The sequence below is a fragment of the Spermophilus citellus genome (assembly GCF_964194105.1).
Source record: "Spermophilus citellus genome assembly, chromosome: 1".
Taxonomy (NCBI): Eukaryota; Metazoa; Chordata; class Mammalia; order Rodentia; family Sciuridae; genus Spermophilus; species Spermophilus citellus.
The window spans coordinates 27,510,035-27,537,407 of NC_138182.1; the positions used below are offsets into that span (position 1 = coordinate 27,510,035).

At 44.4% G+C, this 27,373-nt stretch overlaps 1 protein-coding gene across 1 annotated transcript in view; it reads left to right on the plus strand.

Moving 5' to 3' along the window:
- Positions 1-6,461: 6,461 nt before the first annotated feature.
- LOC308646091 (cilia- and flagella-associated protein 337-like) overlaps positions 6,462-27,373 on the plus strand; it is a gene marked incomplete at both ends in the record, with an annotated part of 119,530 nt that continues 98,618 nt past the window's right edge. Inside the window, 3 exons of the mRNA XM_081288659.1 lie at positions 6,462-6,734; positions 24,812-24,894; positions 27,042-27,134. Coding sequence (XP_081144785.1) covers positions 6,462-6,734; positions 24,812-24,894; positions 27,042-27,134 — 449 coding nt within the window. The remainder of the gene's footprint in view (positions 6,735-24,811; positions 24,895-27,041; positions 27,135-27,373) is intronic.

The following is a 27,373-nucleotide window of genomic DNA, read 5'->3' on the forward strand; positions in this document are numbered from 1 at the left end:
TCCAGGTGGACCTGCATTTTCCTCTATTGGTGGCTGGTCTTCACTGCAGTTCAAACTGTGCCTTATGGTCCCTTGGGACTAGATTACCCAAGGCAGGTTCCATCCCTCCCAAATCCATTTGTTATTTATTCAGTAATGCCGGACTTCTTTCCGGGTGGATGCCCTGGATGTTGATTCCTCTCATACGGTTGTTATGGGAAACATTTCATTTCACATCTGCTGACACAATTTGCTGTCTCTCTAACATAAAAATAAAAGGAGAAAGAGAGGGAGGCTCACACTCTGATGGCTGTAAAGGATAATGAGTAATTTATGCAGAGCTATATACAAATCAGACTATCGTCTTTCAGACAGAATCAATAATACAATTTTAAGCCCACACACATTTACAAATGCTAGCACTCCAGTGCAGCTGGGTTGCCATGGGCAACCAGGGCATGCCAGCTCGTGATCTGAAACAGGCCGCTGTCTCCCAGCCTTGTAAGCACATTCTGCAGACAGAATTCCAGGGAGCCAAGGGCCTTCGTGGTGGCTCTGATCTGGCCGCCACACAAACGCACCCCTGTGATGGTTTGGATTAGTTCTTGTCTGAACTGCTTAGCTTTATTTAAACTCCTATTTGTGCAGGACTTCTTCGAGGCCCCTTCTGTGTGTCTGTGTCTCTGTGGACGGGGGGAGGAGCTGTGGAAAGAGAAAAGGTGATGAGAGCTGGTCATGGGCGCTCCTCCTATACCTGTGGGGTCACAGTAGTCAAGAGCACAGTCCAGCCAGGCAAGATGGGGGCAACTGGAAAGGTGGATTCCCAATTAGAGGCTCTAATGGAATGCTGATTGCTGACCTGTGTTCACTGGGAAAATAAGAGAGAGACACAGGAGGGTGTGAAGGGGAAGGGGGGGTGCTCTGGGAACAGGGCCAGGGCCAGGTAGGTCCCATTAAGAGGTCTGGGGGAGGGGAAGGAACACAAGAAGGAGCCGATGGATTCATTTCAGTATGTTAATACCAACTTAAATGCATCGTCAAAGGAGCCTGAATCACATCATTTCCCAGTAGGGAAGTCACAGACATCCATAAAGACCAAGAAAAGGTTCCATCAAGAATAAGAGAATTTTAGGGCTGGGGATGTGGCTCAAGCGGTAGCGCACTCTCCTGGAATGTGAGCGGCCCGGGGTTCGATCCTCAGCACCACATACAAACAAAGATGTTGTGTCTGCCAAAAACTGAAAAATAAATATTAAAAATTTAAAAAAAAGGATAAGAGAATTTTTTTAAAGTTGCGGAACAGGAATGCAGGACCCTCCTCCCCATACTGGACTCAGTCTTGGAAAGGTGGAGAGTGGAGCAGGCTGACAGACACCTGGGCTCCCATATCCCGCTGACCCAGGGCCGTCCTGACCTGTAACTGAGGCCTCTGCCTCAGTTTACACACCTGCAGGGAGGGGCCTCAGGTGAGAGCAACAGGGGCAGAGGTGAGACCAGGCTAGAAAGATGGGTTTGTGTGAGATGGAGACTGTGAGGAGAATCTTCAGAGTAGACCACAGAAATCATAGGAAGCAACTTGGGAATCATCTGGTTCTGCCACCTCATTTTATAGACAAGAAAATTGAGTTCACGTGAGTTAATGATGTGTCCAAGGTCAGAAAGGTAGAGAGAGGCTGGTATGAGGCTGGTATGGGGCAGAGGAAGTCCCCAAGCTTGAGGCAGAGGGTGACCTGAGGAATGGAGGCTTCAGGGAGGTAGATCTGGAGTCCACAAGGATCATGGAGGAAGACAGTAAAGGTCATGGAGGCCCAGAAACCACCAGGTTAAGGGTCATGATAAGAGAGGACACAGGAGGAAGAATAAGTGACTTGGGGAGTGTGTGGATAAGGGGAGGGAAGATGAGAAAGAGTAAAATCATGACCAAACTTCTGAGTTTGGGCAGCTGGTCAAATGGTGGTTCCATTCTCAGGCTAGTAGGGAAGGGAAAGAGTGTACAGTGAGTGGTCAGAAGGCTGGGCAGCTGGGTGGATGGTGGGGTCACCATGAGGAATGTGAGGCGGCAGTAGCTCTTGGCTGGCCTAGGTAAGGAGCCAGCCAGAGGGCCAAAAGAAATCCTGCCACCGGGGGAACTGGACCCTTAGGAAGAGTGGGACCCCACCCTCAACCCTCATGCAATGGAGTGGGCCACCATGTCTTTGGCTCCAGGGTTTGCCCCTTGCTTTCATCTCAACTGTTCCTTAAAGCCTCTGGTCTCATATTTCCCAATTGCTGTTCCGAAGCTATTAGGAAGTGTGCACAAGGACCGTCACCATCAGATGCTTGGTCCTTGTGCACATGGACTTCTGCACATGGACTTCAGTTGCACCCACATTTCTGAGAACAGCACAACACAGTCTCCACCCGACCTATTCCAAGGACTCCTTCCCCTGACAAACTCACCCTGTTGTAACCTCCAGAGACAGCCTCCCAACTCTCTCAAGAGCCCCATCCCAATTTTTCCAGGTGTATGGTAGACCTGTCCATGTGGGTATCTCAAAAGGACCTTCAATTCAATGTGCTCTCAAAGGAATTAATTATTGGACACTGTGGGTCTTCTTTCATTCTCGTTGGTTTTCTAAGACCCTTTCCCCGTGGGTGTCAGTCAGAACCCAGGGCCATCCTCTTTCTCCTGCAGCCTCTAGTCACGGAGGCCTGATATTTCATCCTCCTCACCTCCATTCCCTCTACCCTATCTTGGTCCAGACCCTCTGCACTTTTGTCCTGGGCTCCTGAAAAATGGTCTCTGCCCCTTCCCATCCCTTCTTCATGCTAATTTGTTGGCCTCCTTTCTTTTCCCTCTCTGGCTTGCACCAGAGTTCCCCCCAGGGTAATAATGGGCAGCTCCATGACCCCATCCAGCATCCTGCTCCTTCTTGCCTCTGTCGTGTTTTACTCTCTCTGGCGCAGCCTCTCCTGTCTGCCTGGAAAACTGATAATTATTCTTCCAAAGCCTGCTCTGCCAAGGAGCATCTCCCAGCCCAGCCTCACTTGAGTTAAGTGCGTCCTCTCTGTTGTCCTAGTGCTGACCTGGCAGTGGCTCACCTGTCCATCCTGTTTCGTCTTCATTGTCTCAGTATCTGGTGCAGTTTCTGGCACAGGATCTGCAATAGGCAATATCTGGTCAAAGTAAGAGAAGGAGTGAAGAGAGACAGAGGGTCCCCGCGGTGCTCCATCTCCAGGCCGGTTCCATTCAGAAGGGTCGTCTTCCAGGGAGGAACAGAGGCTGGCTCTGGGGTTAACCACCCTCTGGACACTAGCTGCAGGTTTGGGGAAGAGATTCTGCTACACAGAATGATAGTTAGATCCAGAATGGAACCTAGGACTTCCTTAGGAGACCTTCTCATTTTAGGGTCAAGGCTCAGAGAGGAATGTCATGTGACTGGATAATGAGAAAGTCCCTGGAACACAGATCTGACCTTGAGGTCCTTGGTCTTTCCCACACAACTTTCTTGCTGCAAATGGATGATTATAAAATAAGTACTATAAAATAGGTGGGTGGTTTAAAGTGGGTGGTTATTTTCTGATTATGAAATAAGTGTTTGTTATAGAAAAACATGAATTACATAAGGTCACTGTAGGAAATATGGATTAGAGAGAAAAACAAAGAGAATGAAATCAGAACTATAGGGAGAGTCTGCATCAGAGAGACTTCAGTGTGGCTTTTTGGATTGCAAGGAATAGAAACACCCTTGAGGTGGCTCAAGCCACCAGGGGCAAACCCTGGAGCCAAAGACATGGTGGCCCACTTCACAGAAAATCTTATGGTAATCTTAGAAGAGGAAGCTGTCTCGGGCTGGCTCCTAAGGAATAGTTTTGGATTCAGAGGATACCTAAGATCCAGGAAACAAAAGCTCAAAATATCTCCTCTGGAGCCCACTGTTCATACAACTCAGTTCATTCCTGTGTCTGCTTTTTTCTGCTGCTACCATCCCCTGAACACTTTTCACAGGTACTAGTTAAAACACCAAGAGAAAGACTCATGCCATCCCAGCTCATTTTTTCAATAGACCTCAGATTGGTGGACATCCTTTATACCTGTCTTGTGGGCAAGAGAGTCACATTTAGACCTCTTTTCTTAAGCACTGAGGAATTTTGTATCTATACTTTTTTATCTATACAAGGCATTTGCCCTGTCTCTTATAAAACAGCCAAAGACAATTCTGGCCTAAAAATGGTGATGATGATGATGATGATGATGATGATGATAATAATAATAATAATAATAATAATAGTAATAATATTTCTGTCACCATGACAAAAATACCTGAGCTAATTATCTTAAAAAGGAAGAAAGGTTTATTTTGGCTCACTATTTCAGAGGTTTCAACCTATAGACAGTTGACTATTGTTCTGGGTCCTGTAGTGAGGCAGTACATTATAGCAGGGGTGCACATGGTAGAGAAAAGCTGCTCACCTCATAGCAACCAGCAAACAAGAGAGAGAATGTTTTCTAATATCCTCTTCAAGGGTGAAACCCCAATAACATAACTTCCTTCCACTAGGCCCCACCTCTTAAAGGTTCCACCACTTCCCAATAGTGCCACAGGCTGGTAACTAAGCCTTTAACACGTAAGCCTTTAAGGGACATGGGCCTTTGAGGGACATTCAAGATACAAACTGTAACAATGACTAAAATGCACAGAACATGTACTGCTCTAAATACTGGACACATGTAGCCTTTGTTTTACTTCTCACTCTACAAAGTAGACACTGTGATGATCTCTGCCTCGCAGTTGAGACATCAAGTACTATTAGCCATACAGCTTCTTCTCTATACTGACCAAGGTCAAAAGGAGATACACTGTTTCTCTTTCTCTCTCTCTCTCTCTCTCTCTCTCTCTCTCTCTCTCTCTCTCTCTCTCTCTCCCAGGCAGCCCCCATCCTGTAGAGGATCATGGGTCTCATTCTGGTTGCCCACAGTGCTCCATTTAAATGCTGCATGCTGCAAAATCAACCTTCCTCCCCTTTCTCTCCCACTCATCCAAATCCTGCTCCACTCAGTGCATCTCTGGTGTTCTTTCCTCCCCTTCACCTGACCCCAGAAAAGCCTGTTTGGGCTTGTTGGTGTGTAGAGTGTGCCATTAGTGATGGGGTCTTTCTTCCAGGCAGACAATGTTCTACGCACCCAATGAAATAAAATTTCAGGGCACTAATAAGAAAGTCTTCAAAGAGTTTCATAGTCTATAGTATCTATTATTTTCTTCAGCATCCAAGTATCATCTGGGTTTTAAGGCCTTTGAGCCTACTCTCTAATTAAGCACTCTTAATCACCTAATAATCCTGACCCCTGAAAATGGCAGTCCTCCTTATGACAGAGAACAGAAGACCATTGTTCTAGCCTTCAGTCAAGCCTCTTGGAGGGATAACTGGTCTACCCTCTGTTACTTTCCCCAGAGTCAAAATTATGGGCAAGATAAAATGAGATGACAAACTTCTTTTGCCTTATTTTGCAACCAGAGATGCAGTCCTCCAAATTTTCTGTATTTCCAAAGGATACAGCAAACAAGATCTTTAAGTGGATGAAGTTTAAACAAGGGACTAGCAGGTGACACTCTAAGTATAGATACAAAAATCCTCAGGGCTTAAGAAAAGAGGTCTAAAATCTATTATTGGGTCTATTTCCTTAAGATGGAAATATTCACATGGAAGAATCAGCAACTGACAGCACCTTTGGGGATTTTCCTCATCAGTCCCCATAATACTATTATAAAATTAACAGTAATTTGGATTATTGCTTAAACATCCTGTCATTTATATCTAATTACCATGTACTATAATAAAAATTATCATGAAGTGCATGTCAGATTTTCTTTGTTGCAGACAATCCTTCATATCCATGAATTCTGCCTTAATACTTTCATGCTTCCTTATTACTTTGTGTGTTCAGAACAGAAAATACTTAGGGGGATGAGTGTTAACTCCCCTCTTTTTTGTGGTGCTAGGGATTGAACCCAGGACCTGTGCATGGAAGGCAAGCTCTCCACCTACTAGATATATATAGGGGTGCTATGTCCCCAGCTCCCATTTCTTTTCTCATCTTTCTTTCTTCTTTCTTTTTTTGGGGGGTGAGTACCAGCGATTGAACTCAGAGACACATGACCCCTGAGCCCTATTTTGTTTTTTATTTAGAGAAAGGGTCTCACTGAGTTGCTCAGTGCCTTGCTTTTGCTGAGACTGGTTTGAATTTGTGATCCTCCTGCCTCAGCCTCCCGAGCCACTGGGATTACAGGTGTGCAGTAACCACATCTAGCTCTTTTTTCTTTTCTTAAAGCAGGTGGGAAGGGCTCAACTTCATTTCCCAACTTGGCCAAGTAAGAGAGAGGGTCTGCTCACACCTCAAAAAAAATTTCTCTTATCTTTAGGAGTCATCTCTGGGAAGGTAACCTCTAGGCTATTCATGAGAATTGCATGAGGAGTGGAGTGGTCCCTTCCAGAGAGCCCTAATGGTTCCCATCTTTGGGTGGGGTCCACACAGCATCCTGAGCCCAGTCGGGATCCTGGGGGAGCCCATCGTGCTTCGAGCTCACACGTGTCCAGCTGCAGTTCCGCCTGGGGAGGAGCAGGGGTGGCCTGGAGCCCAACCCCCGACCTGGCTGCTGCGGGCCTGCCTCACGCGGCAGAGCATGCGCAGTCACTCCACTGGTTTGGAAGAGCTGGCCTGGAAGAAGACACCCTCACACCACACAGACCTGGAGCAGAGGCTGAGGACTGAAAAGGTAAGAGGGCTGCGAGCAGGCACCACATTTGCAGGCCAGGGTGGACTCTCAGGCAGGGCTCTGGACTGGGCTGGAATCTCCCAGACATGGCCAGGAGGTCAGTCACCGCATGGACCCAGTGTAAAGCTGGGGTCCCTCTCAGGTGTGTGGTGGTCTCCTCCCAGCCAGGTCCTAACCTCTGCTGTTCTGTAACCATCTCCCTCCCCTGGCACACCTTGAAGAGCATCTGTCACATCACACCTGGCTTCTACATGTTTCCTCTCTCTCTTTCCCAGGCCTATCAACATTTTCAATGTCCAATTCTTTTTCAATTCCAGGTTTTTCTTTCCAAGGTGGCAATTACCCTTGGGATGAATCAGAGTCATGATAATAGGTAATGGATATAAATCAATTCCAGTGATCCATTTCACTTGATATTTATGGAGCAATATCATGAACTGAGCCCTGGAGAAAACTCAAACTTAACAAAATCTAGCCCCTGGAGGCTTTACCTAGCTAGCAGTTTTTTCTCAAAGGTAATGTTTTTGGGTAGTACCATGATGAGATTTTTTTAAAAAATAATAGTGTATTTGTATTCACGTGCTCTAGCAATATAACAAGTACATCAAATATAGGATTTCATGTTTACTCCTACTTAGAATGAAGCTAAAGAATATAGTATGTAAAATAAGCAAGGCTATTTAAAGAAAAATAGTAATAACCCAGAAAGGGCAGAAATCTGTGCAGAAGATGAGCTCATGGTAATTTTTCAGGAGCAGGAACTCAGTAGGAGAGGAAAACTTATGTCCAAAGTCACATGCTCCTAATGGAGATATGAGGGGGAAGCTGCTTCTGCCTTGGGGGACATGAAAGGCTTCGTAGAGAAGGTGACACTGGATGTGGGCCTTGAGGGATGGTGTGTTAGTCAGCTTTTCATAGCTGTGACCAAAATACCAGGCAAGAATAACTGGGAGGTGGAAGAGTTTATTTTGGCTCAGAGGTTCAGACCCTGGTGGGCTGACTTCTCCACTCCTGAGGAGAGATAGAGCATCATGGTGGAAGAGCCGGCTGAGGAGGGCTGCCCTGCGCTCATGGTGGTCAAGAGGGATGTCAAGGCACCAGGAATAAAATGTAAACCGCAAAGGCACGTCCCCAGGGACCTGTGTCCTCTGGTCACATCCAACTTGCCTATCTTTACCACCCAGTACAGTAGTTCTTTCAAATTGTTAACATACCAAATGGATCAATCTACCAACTAGGTTACAGCTCTCATTCCACCTCCGATCACTCCTGCATTTTCTCACTCATGAGCTTTCAGGAGACAACTTATATCCATCTTATGGCTAGGGAATTTTCTACTATGGTGAGAAGTACATGGGGTCTGGGGAGTAGAAAGAAGGTCCATGCTGAACAATGATAAGGAGGTAAGAATTAGGTGTTTTTTTTTTCTTTAGAGGACAATATATCAACAGGGGGAGATCAGTGGGGTCAAGAAATTGACTTGCTGGGATATGACTGGCATGTAGAACAGTTTCAGACAACAGTTAATGTTAGGGTGCATCTCCCAGCCCAAGTGTAAGCAGCATCTTGTGAAACTTTGTTTTCTGAGTGTTGAGTCATGATGTGAAATGGGTGGTAATACAAAAAAATAATCTGAAGCCCGTTGCTTTCACATGATGAGACTTCCAGCCACAGTGGACCCTCAAGGGAATCTACTTCTGATCACCTCTTGAGTTAGCACATACAGAAGGCATCCACAGAGGTTCTATTCCATTCTTCCCTTTGGCCTTGAAAACCTCTGTAGTCTGGGGTTAAGTAAGGAAGTTCTGGTAATCTTCAGAGGATGGCAGACCTTTGTGGGGCATTTTGTAGATCAGGATGCAATTTTTTTTTTGGTAGTCAGCCTGGTGGTTTTTTATATAGCTTTGTTGACATATAATTAATGTACAGTAAACTGCACCTGCTCAAAATATACAATTTGATGAATTTGGACATATGATTACACCTGTGAAACTAGCACCACCATCAAGGTAATAAATGTACCCATTTCCTCTGAAGGTCACCAACACTTCCTTACCTGTGCCCCATTTATGTGCATGGTAAGAACTCTGAGCATAAAATCCCCCGAAACTTCTAGTGCACAATGCAGTATAGTTGACTCTAGGCATTATACTGTACCATGGAGCAGATATTTGTGCAATGAATCTTGTGCAACTGACACTTCATAGAGATTCCTACAATTTTAAAAAATAGAAGTATCATATAATCCAGCAATTCTACCCTGGGTATAAACCCAAAAGAATTGAAGTCAGGATCTCAAAGAGATACCTGAATAATCCTGTTCATAGTACCATTATTCACTATAGCCAAAATGTGGAAGTAACCCAGCCTGGGCCTTGATCCCTTGCTAATTGGATTAACCAGTACAGGGAACAAGGTTCTCCAAGCTACATTGCTTGTTGACTGGACTGGGTTTGGCAGGGTGCCTCTAAGGCCTGAGACTCTTCTTTGCCCTGTCAGAAGGGTGATGGGATCTGAAGCTCTTGGTGTGAGGTATGTGTGGGCTAGTGCAGAGTCCAGGCTATGTAAGAGGGTGTGGGATGATTCCATTTCACAGTGAAAGGATGGCCTGAAATTGGCACGTTTAAATCAACTGCAGAAAAATAGGCACCCGGCAGCTATTTTTAATTTGCGTTAGAACATACAAGAGCCAGCATTGCTCATAGAGCAGAATATTGGCTTTGAGTATAGGAGACGAAGATATCCTCAGCTTTCCCACTCATTTATTTGCTGACAGACAGTGGGAAAGAGCCCTGGGGGTGGACCAGGCAGCAGGACTGGCTAATGTGTGAGCTGCTACATGCTCATTACCAGCATCTCCAGACTCATTTCACCTCTGAGGACCCAAAACTTGTTTCTCCACCCCCTTGGGCTGGTTCCTTCATATAGTACTCCTCCCTTCTTCAGGGCCTGCTCCCAGGAAAAGTTCTAGAAGTTTCTTTCTCAGTCTGGGGTAACAGATTGATAATTTACATTTACTTTTGCAGACACTTTTGTATTTCAGCAAGGCTGAGTACCTAAATGGACAGGAGTGCAGGTGCAGTTGAACATCTGGAACAGTCTGTGGGAAGATCATCAACTTGATGACCATTCTTTTTTTTTTTTTTTTTTTAAAGATAGAGTGAGAGAGGAGAGAGAGAGAGAATCCTTCAATATTTATTTTTTAGTTATCGGCGGACACACAACATCTTTGTTTGTATGTGGTGCTGAGGATCGAACCCGGGCTGCACGCATGCCAGGTGAGCGCACTACCACTTGAGCCACATCCCCAGCCCTTGATGACCATTCTTGACACAGTTAAGCACCACATGTAGTGGCTGGTGATTCTACTCTCTTAGTCTGTCTTGTGTTACTGTAACAAAATACCTGATACTGGGTAATGCAGAAAGAAAAGAGGTTTTTTTGGTTCATGATTCTAGTGGTTGGAAAACTCAAATGCTATAGCCCCAGTGTCTTGTAAAGGCAGTTAGCTGCATTGTAAGGTGGCACCCCTATGACCTCATTACCTTCTATTGGGCCCCACCTCTAAAAGTTTCACCTCCTAAAAATTTTATCACCCAATGTTGCCATATTGTGGACCAAGTTTCCAGCACATGAACCTTTGGCGGATAGCTCATATCCACACTGTAGCACCCACCTACGTTGTAGGAAGTCAGGTTTGATTGACGGTGCTTAGAAATCAATTTTTAAACCTGGAAATGTCCAGGCGTCATTTCCTTCTCTTAGAGATAAACTAAAACCCAGAAGCATGAATTCAGTTTAGTGCAGCTCAGCTGGGGTGTTTCTGAGCACCTACTGTACCCTAGATCCCAACCCTGGCATCAGAGAGACAGGCAGGAGTTTGATACAGTGCTGGTCCACCTCCTTCCCTCCCAAGAAAAGGGATGCGGGCACAGGTGTAGTCAGCTGGCGAGTCCTGGCAGGACAGGGCTGGGTGCCATGGTTGGAGAGAGGGCGTGAGGAAACCTCCCAGGAGGGGTTCAATCCATCCACTTGTTCCAAGATCAAGAACTTGGTCCATTTCTAACATAGAAAGGAACAAGGCTCTGTGCTGCTGATGGTCAGTGGGATCTTAAACAAGCCACTAGTCATCTCTGGGCCTCAGTTTTCCCAGGGTGAAGGAAGGAGGATGACTCTGTCATTCCTCATTGCCACATCAGGGCCCATGTCCCCAGTCCTCCCTCCAGGGCCCATGATGGACAGTCCAATCCGTTGTGGCATTTCCCCTGCCCAGTGTGAGGACTGCCTCTGCGTCCTTCTCAACATAGTCCTCACGACGGCAGTCGATGGCGTGCACATGCAGGGTGAGCCTTGCCGTACCTATTTGATAAGACTGGAGGAGGTACAGCTCCCTCTTTTTCCAGCCACCAAGAGGCCACAGAATACCCCTAAGCAGTTGGAAAAGCGGCAACACAGCCATTTCAGATTAATTTGGGGAAGCAAGTTGAGAAGTGCCGAAGCTGCTCCTTAACAGCTCATCTGGATCCTCTCAAAAGCTTCCTAAAGCTCTGAGCTAGGCCGATGGTATGGAGTCTTACATATTTGCCAGGGAAGGGGAAGGATGTGACTTTTCAAAGGTCACCAGTACTTTTAGCCATCTTAAAAGAACATGGAAAGTATGCTCCCAAGCAAAGAGGAATTGGAAGTTTGTTTTTTAGGGGACCAGCATTGAGGGTTGAAACCCAAGTGATAGTGGATGTCTTAGAGGACTTGAAGTCCACAGTCCTCCATGGCTGTCCCTCAGCTGTGTTCTCCTTGGAGCTGTCTATCCCACCCCTTTAGGCCTAAGGGAGAGGCTGGAGGGCAGAAAGAAGAGCCAGGGGTCCTGATTCTAGCACACACTAGCTGTGGGAAGCTGGGCAAGTTCACGCACCTCTCTGAGCCTCCGTTTGTTGATGTATAAAATAATAGACTCTTTCCTACAGAATTATTGTGAGCATTAATGGAAAACTGCATGTAAAATACTTAGCACCTGGAACATAAGAAACTCAATAAAAGTTAAATATTAGCAGGAGGGCTGCCTAAGCCTGCATGAATTCTTTTAAAGTCAAAGCCATGTTACTGATGTTTTGGCACCGAACATAGCAGAAAAGACAGTGTCTTCTTAAAACCTCAGCTTATTGTGGTCTTTTGTTTTGTTTGATTTTCTTTTCTTTTTTTTTTTTTTTTTTTTTGTTCTTGTTACTTTTTTTTTTTTTTAAAGAGAGAGTGAGAGAGGGGAGAGAGAGAGAGAGAGAATTTTTTTTTAATATTTATTTTTCGGTTCTCGGCGGACACAACATCTTTGTTGGTATGTGGTGCTGAGGATCGAACCCGGGCCGCACGCATGCCAGGCGAGCGCACTACCGCTTGAGCCACATCCCCAGCCCTCTTGTTACTTTTTGATATGAGGGTGTTTTTTCTTTGTGGTTTTTGTTTTTACACAGGTGTTTTCGCAATTGTGTCAGTTAGTTTTCCATCACTGCAACAAAATAACCTGAGATAATCAACTTAAAAGGAGGAAAGATTTATTTACGCTCACAGTCTCTGAGGTTTCAGTTTATGGATGATTGGCCCATTGCTCTGGGTCTGTGATAGCAAACTACATCATGGTGGTGACCAGAGGAGGCCTGGTCATGTCATGGCAGCCAGAAAGCAAAGAGAGAGGAAAGAAGTGGCCAAAGTCTCAACAGCCAGCTTCAAGAGTACACCCACAATGACCTAGGACCCAGCTCTGTGTGTGCGTGTGTGTGTGTGTGTGTGTGTGTGTGGAGGGGTGCTGGGGATTGAACCCAGGGCCTCTAGCATGCTGTGCCAGCATTCTGACCTGGGCCCAGCCCTGGCCCCAGTTCTTAAAGGTTCTAACACCTCCAAATAGTGCCATGGACTTGGGGCCAAGCCTTTAAATGTCCCCCAAGGGGGACATTTCAGAGCCAAACTTTAGCAATGATCTAAGTTCACTGAAGAATCCCTGGAGTCTCCCTATGTTCTTCTTTATCAAGAATTGGCCATAGAATCCTCCAAATTTCAACCCAGAGTCCCCCACCCCCACCCCATCTCCCGGCTTTTGAGAGCTAGTCTCTAATACTCTTAAGGACACTGGATAGATTTTTTTTTTCCCAAAAGCTGTAGAGACAGCCACTCAAGAAATAGATTTTCAAAGGGATACTTTATTCGATTAATTAGTCAATTCCCTTGTCGTGAAGGAGAAATTATCTGTAAACCACCCCGACAGAGGAGACTCTTACAGGGGAAGCAAAGAAATGTTGGGTTGTAACAATAGGAGAGCTCATTTGCAATGCAAATGAGCAACCAGCAGGCAAATGAACCCTTATGGGAAAACCACTCTAATCATAAAACCCGCTCGCTTTGGGGAGACTGCGGTGTGAGGACAAGCAGAATCATAGCTCTGTGAATCCCCGCTAATGTAGCATATTAGGGAATTATCCAGGTAGTTCTCTAGGAAATTGCCTTTGAATGAAACAAGATGCATTGCTTGGCAGTAGATAATATCTTTAAAAATCAACTCCACCATCGCAGGCTGAATTATTTATGATTGTCACTATAGCGCTATGATTGTTTGGATATAAAATAGTCAGGCTTTTCCCTCTGTTTTTATTTGTAGGAAAACAAGTCATTCAAGCTTTTTAGTGATACAATGTGACTTGCTATCGATGGCAGTTACAAAATTTCAAGCCCTGCCAAGCACAGGAGTACCCAGAAGGGACATATGTTTTCTCTGCTTTGTGTTCCAAATTTGCCTTAAAAACATGCAATTATGTGAAGGCCTGATTTATATTTGCAAGGAAAAGCACCATAATGGCCCTGTTTTGTAGTCGTTGTTTCTCCAAAACGTATTTCTATGGCTGCCTTTTCAAAAGAATTTGGCTAATGATCATTGGATTTTCCCTCTCCACCGTGACATATGAAAATTTGATGAGGTCTGTGAGATTTAAGAACTGTTTTCTTCCGTGCAGTGGAAACTCAGTTAACATAGTTTGGGAGGCCGATGGAGCCTGACATCTTCTATAGTTACCTTTCATCCATGGCTATGTTTTTGTGGACAGTGGGACAAGGGGAGGCAGGGAGCTTTGCTCTGTATAGTCAGGAGGCAAAGATGAGCAGAAGACAGAGCCCAACCAAGCCCTGCCTGGCCTGGAGGGTGTTGGGTGAGTCCCCTCAAGCCTTGGAAGTGGAGGTGCTGGGCAGGTGGTATCTGTTGGGGCCATCTCTGGGGAGTCGTAAAGGGAAAAAGGAAGGCTTTTAAGTCACATTTTATGCTTAGATGGAAATTACCGTGGAGCCCTTTATGAATTATATAATCACACTGGCTTTAATTTCTTGCCCTTCATTACTATTATTAATGATGGCTTTCACTCCATTCTCTTAGCTGCATTTCCAGGAAATCTATTGAGTGAAGAGTTGTTCGTCTCTTTCTGGTTTGGGGAGCCCCCTCCTGGGAGATAGGGCAATTTTGGGGGTTGTTATTGTTGTTGTTAATTGTTCTTCTTTCAGTAATGAAAATAAAGTTGAGAGGCCAATGTCACATCATGAGCTGGTTCATGAACAAATAATTATTACAATATAATATTACAGAAAATATTCATCTTCGAGAAACAGATATTTGAGAATGGTGGGAAAATAAAAGTTTGGGGGGAGGACAACATATACAGTGTGTTTTTGTTGGTTCATTTTTCCAAGCAGGATCTCACCATGTTGCCAGGATGCCTTTGAACTCCTGGGCTCAAGGGGTCCTCCCGCCTCAGCCTCCCAGGTAGCTAGGACTACAGGTGCATGCCACTGGCAGAATGATTGCTTGGTGCAAATCTAATCACTTGGGTAGTTTAGAAACAAATCAGTCTTATGTAACTTATGTACAGATGAAGCATTCCTATTGTATATTTAGAATGTACAATGTTTGGGAAAGTACTCTGTGAAAACTAAGATTATAGCATGCCTTTCCCATAACTTCCCAGTTTTAAGGAAAATAATTTTCAAATTCTTAAACAAAATTGTTTCACCTGAAAAAAAAAATTGTTTCACCTGCAAATTCACACCCAGGGCCCAGGAGGGGAAGTCACAGGTGTTCTCCCAGAGGCGCTCTTGTTAAATTTCGGCTACCAGCTGTATTCCTCTTTGTGTGGTATGAGCCTAGTAAACTTGGATCTGATTTTGTGGATCCTGGAGAAGGTTTGGTCAGAGAAAACTGGGAATTTGTTTAGAGGTAATGTCTTCTGTCTATTAATGGAAAGGGCCCCGTGGTTTGATGGAATCCTCTTTTGCCTGTGTTTAAATACTGTCGAGCTCTTTCCTCCAGTCAACTTGTGACAATTAGCTCCTGGGTTCAGGTTTGCCAGAAGAATCCTAACAGGGACATGTTCAGAATAGACTTCAGGTTGGCTGTTTCTCCAGTCTAGAACTGGGTTTCCAACTTTGTTCTGAGAAACTGATGTGACTCCATTTTTTTTTTAATTTTTTTTACATTTGAATCAGATGGGATATAATTTCTTTTTTTCTGAGTGTACAGGTTGCAGAATTACATTGGTCATGCAGTCACATATATACCCACAGCAATAATAATGTCTATTTTATTCTGCTGCCCTTCCATTCCCCCCTTCCCCTCCCCTTCCCTCCCATCACTTCTCTCTACCCAATCTAATGTGACCTACTTCTTTTTTTTTCCCCCTCACATCGTGTGACTCCATTTTTGAGAAACCAGCCTCTACCTCAGAGCAAAGCCTGTCCAAGGAAGGGGACGTGTCCCTTGTCCTTGGAAAAACCCACAGAGCACTCCTGCTGAGTTGTTTGTCTGTAAATAACAGGAGAGATCTGCTGTGCCAGGTGTCCCTGACTCAGTCAGGCTAGCTGGGGACCTGTAGCAACCCCCTAGCAACCACCAATCAGCATGAGACAGGGAAAATACCTGGGATGCCAGATGACCCTCCCAGTAGTTTATGGTGGTTGATAACATGTTGGGAAACCATGTAGTTCAGCACATACACCCCTCGAGGCTTAAACCAATCAGTTCAAACGAATCCCCCTCTTGTACTAACCAATCACCCTTACCCAACTTGTTCCTGCCAGTGAACTTGCTAAAATCAAGGTTAAGAGTTATTGTTTGACTTTCCCACGGTGTAAAATGATTTGCTGTGTGATGTTGTGACGCATAGAGTATCCCCAAAAACCTATAAAATCTCACTGAACAAAGGGTCACTCCCTGGGACCGCTGCGTCGGAAATGATTGAGTTCAGGCTCCAGCTTGCAATAAAGACTCTTGTGTGATTGCATCAGATTTGGCTCCTGGAGGTCTATTGGGGTCCCATGAATTTGGCATTACAGTTCCTCCATGAAAGCAAGTTCAAAAGCAATTGTGAGATCATCCAAGAGAGCATTTGAAAGGTGCTTCCATTCTACAAAATGGTGGATCTCCCTGTAGCTTGGGGTCAGTCTGAGTTTTACAGAAGAGGCTGCCACGTTGGAGGCTGGTACATAGGAATTTCAGAAGGTGATCCTATTGGGGGAAAAGCTAATTTCCTCCTTTCCTGTTTTAGGCCTCATGAGATAGTACAAGAATATTGTGTTTAACTTCAAAGCCAGTAGTTTGGGGATTTTCATTGCTAAAAGTCAAATTCTTGAGATAGTAACTAAGAAACCATTGTGTGAAGATGTCCTCTATGATCTCTTATCAAGCAAAGGACAGGTGACTAAAAAGGAACACCAAGAGTAGCATCCAGCCACCGCTTCAGAAAATTTACCCCACAAAAAGAGATGGCCCCTCAGTTCATCCAAGATACTCCTTGGTTCAGCTTCGGGGGTGGGGGTGGGATGGGCAGAGCAAGCTTTAACGCAAGGACCTGGACAAGAATTATGTCCCTAGAGTGTTTGGAAAAAGATGTGGCAAAATATGTTCAGTCTCCCATTTCTCATTTTAGTCCAGTTCCTGATTTTTTTCCCTCCTCTTTTCTCTCCCAAGTCAACCCCTATCCTATCCGGTCTCACCTCCCACTCACTCTCCACCTCCTTCTTCTTTCCAGCCCAGTCCAGCCAACCATACCCCAGAATTTGGGGGCAGAGAAATAAATCAAATTGGAGTAGAGACTTGAAATATGAAGGTTAAAATAATCTGTTACTTGGGTGGTCATTGGCTTTATAAAGAGAAATTATGAGTTTCTAAAAAGTATATTTTATAGGCATTACTATTAGCACTGTGTGATTTTAATTTATTTTCTTTTTGTTTCCATGAGATTGAACATCAGTTGACCCTTGAAGAGCTACAAAACTTAAATGCACTCTTTCAGGTAGGAATTGACAAGGTAAACTTTAAAAATATTCCTGGAGGTAACCTGACTCCCTTTTCGACAGCTGATTTTTTCAGTAACAAAGTGCAATCCTTTTAAATAAAATAGCAGTGAAAGAATAAATTTTTTTTGATTGTCACTTCTTAATGGAATTAGAAACAAATTGTGGGTGCTTCAGAGAAATGAACAAAAGAGAGAACCTGATACAAGTTGACAGAGTTTAGGTAAGTCTAATTAGACATTCAATTCTTCGGACTCCTTCTCCTAGACTAAACAAAATACAATGACTGTATGTTCATAGTTAATTCTTTTTCCCCCCTTAGGAGCATGCAAAGAAAGGAAGACAACTGCTCGATATGGAAACTTTCAAATGCATAATGAAGCAGAGTATGAGGTCACCGAAGAAAGTAAGTGGGTTTTATAAATGTTGGGTCGTTGAGGCCACAGTCAAAGCTTTAACCATGTGAACCAATTAGGTTTGATGATCAATCTATAAGATCACTTCCTCTGTAAGCTATGTGATTTACTGAACAATTTATATGGAAAGATATTTTCAAATTACTTAGTATACAAGACCAACAAGACATTTAGAGACTGTTCTTAAAGAGGAGAAAAGACGATTATTCCATGACTGGTTATTTGTACACATGTTTTTGTCCCAAAATTTGGGCAGGTCCCCTATCCCCTAACCAGCTGGAATTAAATATTTTAAACACTCTCTCTACCATCTTGGTTAGCCCAGAATATGAAATCTTAATAAGTAAGGTGTTTCTCATAAGATAAAATACATATTATAAAGGTATAAGCTACTTAAGTTCTATTTGTCAGAGTTTCACGATTATGTCTTAAATTACAGAAAAAAATTGTTTAAGATGAAGCTCTACTCTATAAACCTGTCCCTGGAGTTTGAACAAAAATACACCCTTGTCATGTAGGACTGATGAAGTCAAAAGCTGCCCCTTCCAAGGGCAAGGTCCCAGGATCTGATGGCCATCGTAGAAGTTCAGATGTGCTCAGCATCATACCTACTATGGGAAGGGAATGTTAAGTCACATCTGTTTTTGAAAACTCTGCTTCCTTAGTCGACTTGGGCTCCCATCATAAATACCTTGGGCTGTGTGGCTTATAACAACAGACACCTCTCACAGTTCTGGGGGCTGGAAGTCCAGGATGATGGCACACTTATTGTATAGTGAGGGCCCACTTCTTGGTTCACAGAGAGAACCTGGCTGTGTCCCCACATGGTAGAAGGGGTCAGGGGTCTCTCTGGGGCCTCTCTCGTGATGCCTCTGGCTGCACGACTTAATCACCTCCCAAAGGTCACCTCCTAATGACCTTGGGGTTAGGATTTCAACATATGAATATTTTTGGCAAAGGAGCCTTCAGATCGTAGAACCTCCATGTGTGCAATGCTAAAACCAAAATTTCCATTGGAAAGGGAGAGGAATGTTTTAAATAGATAAATTATCAGGTGTTTTAACAACATCCCAGATAGACCTTTTAAACCAAAGCAGTCTAATGACCTATAATTTTAGAACCCGTGCCTACCTAATTATCTACTTATTCCCCCATTCGTTCATTCGCTCCTTATATAAATGTCCACAGGGGCAGGCTTACTCTCAGCCCCTGTGACGCGGAGCCCATCAGGACCATGGTCTCTGGCCTCGGGGAGGGCAGATCTGCTGCAGAATGGAACGCAGGTGGTCTGGGAGCATGCAACCAGACAAGGGAGTCACGAGGGCCCCTGGCCCTCTTGCATGACCCTTGTGCTGGGCTCTAAGGGGTGAAGTGAATCGCTCCATAAAAGAGGGAGAGGGAGGGAGGTGAGGGCTTCCAGGCAGAGGGAACAGCATTTGCAGAAACCCAGAGAAAAGCACCTCCATGATACCTCCACCAATCACCCTGATGAGGGACCAAGACACACATCCCTTTACCTGGGACCACTTGTACTAAGCAAGATTTTACTCAGTACATCACCGCGGAGGCATGAAACCATTTTTTTATCACTTATTTAACAGTTATTGATTTCTGTCTGCTCACACTGCCTTAGGATCTTCATGTATTTTATTCCATAAGCCTCCGGGATTGCAGAATAGACCTGTTTAGAAGACATTCTTATTTGAAAGCTGAAAAGAAAAGAGTTTTAGAGAATCTGAGTAACTTATCTGAAATTCCTTGGCAACCAAGGAATAGATTCGGGATTTGATCTCCAGTGTGACACTGGAGATCATTATGATAGGATTTGGTTTGACTGTAGTGACAGAAAACCCTCAGCCACTAAATCATGAGAGAGAAGTATTTTCCTCTATCATGTAGAAAGTCAGGATTCAGGTGTCTTCATGAAATTTGGGGGAGCCATACTCTTCCTCCTCCTCCTCCTTTATCCTATTACCCTTAGTATGTAGATTCATCCTCATGGCCCAAGATGGCTGCTCAGACTCCAGTCAACATGTTCTCCTTCCAGCCAGCAGGAAGAGGGACAACTCCCCAAAGCTGTCCACGACACTCGCATTTTTCACGTGTTAATCAGATATGAATCACGTGTCATATCTAACTGAAGAGGAGGCAGGCAAGTGTGGTCTGTTCTAGGAAATGATGGCCAAGCTAAAACTCAGAGTGCTCTACTATAAGGAAGAATGCTAAGGGGAACAACTAACACCACGTCTTTTCCACTCTTCGAGAATCTCATATTCTAGTACCTGTTAAAAGCCAGGACGCATCTCCTTTGCTCTTTCTATGAAATGCTGACTTAGTAAAAATTCAGTACAAACGGGGACATCAAAGGCTACGCTCAGGAAGAGCATGCCTGGCATCAGTATTTCAGACTTTGGTGGCACCTGGAGGCATGGAGGTCTCAGCCTGGGGTCATACCAAGCCCTATGATTCCCCTGGGAAGCCAAGAAGATGTCCTCACTTTCCTGAAATACTCTGATGCTCCTCCTTATAAGCAAATAGAGGCTGCAGCTATCTGTAGCCCTGAATTTATCACATTGCCCTCTAAGTGGATGTACTTGTCTGTGGCCTCACTAGACAATAAGTGCCATGAAAATACACCTGCCACAGTGCTCGGCATACCCTGGGTGCTCAATCTTTTCCTTCAGGGAGTCAACTGAAGTGTGTCCAGCATCCCTCGGTGACCACAAAATCATGCCTGTTTGTGCAGGAACATGCACTGCTCCCAGCTCTGGGCTAGGTGGAGAATCTGGGTCTCTGGGCAAAGCCGGAGTTCAGGAGGGCCAGGGAGAGCCCATCTGATGGCCCCTGTCCTCTGACAGGCTCATGATACTGCCTGGTCCTTGCTGCTGTCGCCTTGTCCAGAGTTCCAGGGTGCGCAGGCATACCCACAGGCCTCCCTGGTTTATGGCCACAGGGTGGTCTGGGTGGGCAGCCTGAGGGCAGTCTGTGATTATCTCTCCCCGAGCTCTTCTGTGTTCGTTCCATTTCTGATCCCAGGCTCCCCTTGGAGCCACACCTCTGGGAGTTTGGGATTATTTGGACATTCATTCAAAAATATCTGAAGCCAGATGTGGTGGTGCACACTTGTATTCCCAGGGGCTCAGGAGACTGAGGCAGGAGGAACGTGAGTTCAAAGACAGCCTCAGCAACTTAGGGAGGCCCTGAGCAACACTGTCTCTAAATAAAATACAAAATAGGGCTGGGGATGTGGTTCAGTGTGGCCGAGTGACCCTGAGTTCAATCCCTGGTACCACCCCCCACAAAAAAAAAAAAAAAATATATATATATATATATATATATATATACATACACATATATGTGTATGTTAAATATTGTGTTCACAGCACTGCCTGAAGCCTGGCATGTCAACCTGGGAGTGTGATGTCTCCATTGAAAACTCACTTAGAGGAAACTGATACTGAGTTTGGTCCCACATCCAGAGTATTTTTCTTCATGGCCCTGTCCCTGGTACTGGTGTTGGCTCTCTAAGAGGTAACGCCTGATCTCTTAGAGACCAGGCCTCCTCATTTCTCCATTTCACTGTTATTTCTGCTCAAACGCAGATGCTCCCACCCCTTATAAGACACTCCCCAGCACAGACATATGATCTAGCTCTGTTAAAGCTACTTTCTGGATACATCATAAAATTATAGAACCCTGAGGTTCGGAAGGACCTTAGTTCCTTAATATATAATTTAATGCATGTAAGTATTCTTAATATATAACTATCCTAATTCTCAAATTCTCTTCTCTGTTAAGCCACGAGCCAGAATATCACCTTCAACCAGGGAGAACTCAGCACCGTGGAAGGCAGCCCATTTCAAGATTGGAAAGCTCTAGGTTTATTTCTTCTCCATATGAGCTAAAAGGAGTTGTCATTGACATTCTACCCATTAGCTGAATTTATGTACTTTTGAGCCACTGTATTAGTTATACATGGCTCCACAATAAAGTGTCAAAAACTTAGTACCTATGTTTTATTATTCCACAGTTTTTATAAGTTAAGAATTCAAGCATTCCCTGGATCCTTGAAGTATCTCATGGGGCTGGTGGGTCTCATTGAAAAGCTGACTGAGGAAGGATCTGCTTCCAAGCTCATGAGATTGTCCCAGGTTGTTGGGCTCAGGAGCCCAGGGATCAGCTCTTTGATAGCTGTTGGCCAGGGGCTGCCCTGAGTTCCTCGCCACCTGGGCCTCTCCAAATGGCAGCTAGAATCTGGCAGCTGGCTTTATCACAGCCAGCAAGGGAGAGAGTCTTCTAGCAAGGCAGAAGTGACAGCCCCTTGACACCAAGGTGTTCTACTGGCTATAAGCAAGTTACTCCAGATGAGAAGTGAGCTAAGCCATGAGTACTAGGAGGCAGGGATGACTCGGGGCATCTATTGCTTGCCTGCTATAGCCACATAGAAGAAATCTATTCTCTCTCACGGAGAATGATCCTTTTCATTGAAAATACTTCTCAGAATTTGCTCATCTTTTTGTCTTGGGCTACATCCGAGTGAGTGTCTCACCATCCTTGACCTCTGGGTTCACTTTGCTATTTATCTCAAAGTGGGCCCTCAGCACAGTCCATTGGCTGACATGGACGGGGCGGAGTGGGACTTCCTGGAAGCCCCGGCACTGCAAGCCATTCAGTTCCTCCTGAGCTGCTTAGGGCTCAATATCAAAAATAAAATTCTTAGGAGCTCCAAGTCTCTCTCTGGGCAAGAGTTTGGTGTCAGCGAGCTGAGTTCTGATGAATGGTCCTATCCAGAGATCCTTGAGCATTCAACTTTTTGAATATGAGATTCATAAATTGAAAAAAGCAAAGATCTTCTTCTTCATTCTTCTTCACCCCTTTCCCCCACAATCATGTGAAGTTTATAAACTTATTTTTTTTCCTCTCTAGAGTACTGAACAAATAGAACAACTTTTCATGAAAATCGACTATGACGCAGTAGGCAGGATTCAGTGGGTAAGTCGGGTTATGTTTTGTGGATCTGATTTAAAGTTAGCAGAGAAGGGGCCTAACATTTAGTCCTGAGTTTGGTCCTTTCTGAGGTGCTGTTTGCCCCTCAATATCTTTGCTAGCTGGAAGTTGAACCCAGGAGACATGCTGGCTCCTAATTTTCAAATTCTAATGATGTCCGGCTGCACTTGCAGTAGTTTAGGTAGGAGTTTCAGTAGCTGAGGCAGGTTCCATGAAGGGTATCCCAAAACCAAGGTTGGAAGGACATGTCTACCACTTTACTCAAAAGCCAATGGAAAAACACCAGTGAGTAAGAAATCCTATGAGTAGCTACAGCTGCTAATCAAGTCAGTGAACACACGTAGTATTTAGAAGTGAGACTGTCACAGAATAAATTCCCCCAAAATATCACCATCATCATTTTTCTGACCCACTTGGTAGTGTGAGGAGCTGAGGCATTTGCTGTTAGTATTCATGGCTATTGTGTCTGTCAGTGTCCTTCCGTTTTTCTGGGACAAATGAAGCTCAAAAAGGACAAATTCAGCAGTAAATCACCTCTACTCAGGCCTTTGGCCAGTTCCTCAGCCAAATCAAATACAAGTGTTCACCTGATTTAAAAAGGAACATTCAGGATTTCTGGGACAGAAAGGGGAAGCTTCCAGGGACAGAAAATGATTTACCAAGTTCAAAGACTTGCCCACCTTCTCCCCTCTTTGAGCACAGGGTTCTTTCCCATACGTACACTGCTGAGATTCTAAATGAGGCACATGTCCTGGTGTAAAGAGACTTTTGGAGTCAAATCAATGAGACCTCAAGCCTCTGACCAGCACTTGCTAGTTGTTTGATCTTAGGAAAGTCATTTAAAATCTCTAAACTTGAGGGCTGGGGTTGTGGCTCGGCGTTAGAGTGCTCGCCTAGCAAGGCCCTAGGTTCCATCCTCAGCACCACATAAAAATAAATAAATAAAATCTCTAAACTTGAGTTTTCAAAATTTGTAAATAGGGTGAACAGCAGACCTTACCTCCTACAGTTTTGGTGAGAATTGAGATGAAGAACCATGTTGCACAGAACATGGTACACTCCTAACAACAATCCTCTTCTTCCTCTTCCTCCTCCTCCTCCTTCTCACCTTTAAAGAAAAATGGTGAGTGAAGGAAGGAAGCCCAGAGTGGCCAGCCCCACTGAAGGGCACACCACTTCTTTCCTACCAGGTTTTGAGAACCAAGTTCATGTGCTGACTATTATGCCATGTCCAAGAAATGAGTTATCCATTCCCTAATGGCAAAGAGAATTTTGAAAAGCCAGAAAGGCGGTGGGTATATAATGAACTGCTCTTTATTCTCCAGGATGGCTTCTGCACATATCTGCAGCTAGAATATTTGGAGCAAGCCAGGGCTTTGGCGCGACAGAAAGAGGTTTCCTTCCTGCTGCCTGCTGTGCTGCAGAAGCTGTCATACGGGGGGCCCGTGCTGCGCATTCTCTCTGTGCCTGATGACACCTTAATCATGATCAGAGAAGATGGAGCTATTTATTTCTGGTCTCCGCAGCTGAAGTTGAAAAGAAAAAAGCAGATTTTTGTATGTGATTTTCATTTGATAAGGATGCTGAGTGCTACAGTTTGATTCTATTTGCTATTTTAAACTGCTCCTTAAGTGGCATGATTACATAAATTGTGCCCTTGAATATAATATATTCATGTTGGATTTTGCTGGTCTATGGAATGCAAATATGAGCTCTGCATGTAGTACAAGATAATGCTTCATTTTGCTTCTAACATCAAATGGAGTGATGAATTACATGTGGATCTATCGTGCAATTTATCATATGTCTTAATGAATGACAAATGGAGCAGAATCTTCCTTATTTTCCTTCTTTGTGGTTCCATCAGTTTAGGTGGTTGTGCTAGGATTTCTCATCAGAGAACCTATTGTATTATAGAATGAGAAATTCAGAAGGCATAAATCATTCGGGAACTACATTTGGGAATAACAATGTCTGGCCCACTTTAGGATATATTTTTCTCTTGGAAGTCATTCTTTTATCATCTCATTCAACAAATAGCTGAGCCTCTGTTGTGACCCAGCTCTGGGCTGGGTGCTGGGGACGCAGAACACAGTGTCTGCCCTCAGTTAACTTACAATCTGCACTAGCAGTTATAGCTAAATCTTTCAGGGTGCAGAATAAGCCATGTACCTGTAGAGAGAGAATGAAGTTAGTTCTTCAAGACTATGTAACAAGTTCTTTATCCTTGAAGGAGAAAATCAACTTAAATAAAACTACAACATGAAGCATCGTTGTTATGGACAATGATGGCTTGAAATAACTGAAATTGTTCACTTCCACCCTTCAACCCTCTAGGGCAAGTCCCGAAGTCGGAAGCCCAGGTGGGCGACAGACATCATCAGCATGCCACAGTACAACAAATTGATCATTGGGACTGGGTGAGTGAGGGAAATCTACTGGAAGAGGGTGATCACAGTGTTAGATCTGTTTCCCCTTAGTGCGCACACACACGTTTGTGGTATGAGAATCAAGTCATGAAACTCATGGAAAAAAAAAATACTAGACCTCGCATATTAGTCCAAGGTACTACACAAAGTTATCACTAGGTCCTCCTGCAGTGATGTTGTCCATTGGGAAGGGAGAGCCTTCTAGTTTTGACCCAATGTCACCATCAGGGAAATGAGGGTGGAGTCTGAGCCCCTCTCCATGTGCCTCAAGTTGGGCCACGGCAAAAGGCGAGCAGCTTGATGGAAGGAAATTTGGAAGATTTGAATCAAGATTGAAGCAAAAGCAATTTTGACACCGTGGGAGCATGAGCTGTGATCCGGGCGGATAGGAACAGGCTGAGAAAATGAGGCAGATTAAACTCTGGGCTCTTGAGGGTGTGGCTACAGAAGGGGGCGGAGCTTGAAGAAGTTCTCCCAGTCCCTGGACCCCTGCTCTTGGGTGTTTTCTCCTCTCCACCTGGTCACTCCTAGAAATTTCATCAGAGAACCTATTGTATTATAGAATACTCTAGGTATTAACTACTTCAATGAACCATCTGCTATTCTGACCTCAGAACATACATATATTTTTATTAAATATTATTTATTTCTTGTTAAGTTTAATATCATTTATTAAAATTTTTATTAAATATTATTTATTGTTAAGTTCAATGACATATTAATATATTATTTTGATAATTAAGATATGTTCATTAACAACATAATTAATATAATTAACATTAACTATTTAAAAGCACCAAATTTGGTTCATCTCAGTTTGATTTTTAAAATTTTTAAATTGTTTTTACTTCTTATTAAGACAACATTTATATGTCTTTATGGGCTACATTATCATAATTTGATACATGTATGCAATGTTCAATGATCACATTAGGGTAATCATTTACCCCGATTCATAAAGTGTTGATCATTTTTATTGCTGGGAATTTTGTGTTTCTCTTTTCCATTCATAGTGAAATACGTCATTACATTGTTTGAACTAGTAGTTTCTCTACTACCTTACAGAAAAGCCGAACTAATTCCTCCTGAGCTTTGGTGCCTTTCCTGGTCTCTCATGACCATTCTTCCTACTGTATGCTATGAGATTGCTTCTGTAGTCTCCACAAGTGAGTGAGAACACGTGGCTCTATCTTTCTGTTTGGCTTATTTCACTTAACATAATGGCCTCCCTGGTTGAGTGTTTAAAGTGTGCTCAGCCACCTTTTCCTGTGTTCTACACACTGGGGTTCAGAGATGTCACAGTAGCTTATGTGAGGTTCTGAGCCGACAGGAAGACGAGGCAAAGCTCACTCTCCTGGAGGCAGGGAACCACTTTTGAACTGCAGCACAGGTGGAAAGGAAATGGGGGAAAAAAGACATTTAACACCAAGGAGGCAAAAGCAAAAGGTGTGGGACTGAAAGTGACCCCTGGGTGTCCTATGGGAACAAATCAGAGCAGGAAATTGCTTTTCACACACCCACAAAATTGTTCCTGTCTCCATCAGCTCCAAGGTAGACCACGTAACATAGGAGAGAGGGGGTCAAGGGTGCGGGTTTGGAAGAGGGGAAAGGAGGGAAGCACCAAATTCACTGTTTAGTGCAGAGAAAGAAGCCTCCGACCCTCTGCTTTGCGAGTCGGATGACATTTACATTGTCCATATCCAATATTCGCTCACATTTTATGACTTGGCAGGTCCCGGGGTTGGACCTGTCACTCTTTCACAGTCTTCTCATTGAACCTTCCTCACCCTTCTCTAAGACAGGAACTGCGATGGTCCCATTTTACAGACGAGGGAATTAAGCCGTGGGCTGAGATCGGAATCCCCCACTGGCACCCAGAGCCCAGGTTGTTGATAAGCCAGTCCCAGAAGGGGAAGGACTGGCTCTGTGGCAGGTTTAGAGCCAAGCTGAAGAGATGTCCCCCATGTCAGGAGCTGAGAGGGAGGCCCCAAGCTCAGCTAGAGGGTGGCCCCACAGGGTGGCTTCTTCCTGGTCAGGTAGGTGCCGCCGCTTTGTAAGCTCTGAGGAACCTAAACTATTCCTACAGAGGTGAAGCAAAAGCTGAAAGTTTGCTCCAACTGTGTTTGATTTTTAAACAGACGCTGTGAACTGCAGCTGTACGAACTTGCTAACCTGGAGCCTTACTGTCAGATCGGCAGCCTGGAAGCCATACCTCTGAAACTGGACTACTGGTAAGAAGGGGCACCCCAGGGAGGCTGGCTGGCACCCAGGCAGTGGAACCCGCCCTCCTGTCTCCTGAGGCCCACATGCTTAAATCTTTACATGCTAGGGTTCCATCAACACACACACAACCATGGCACACCCACAGAGGGACCTTCTTGCATCTAGCAAGGCGAGGGAAGCCAGGAGGTGAAATTACTTTTAGAGTCATGCAATTATTTATTACTCTGTGCGTTTTAATTGTGGCCAG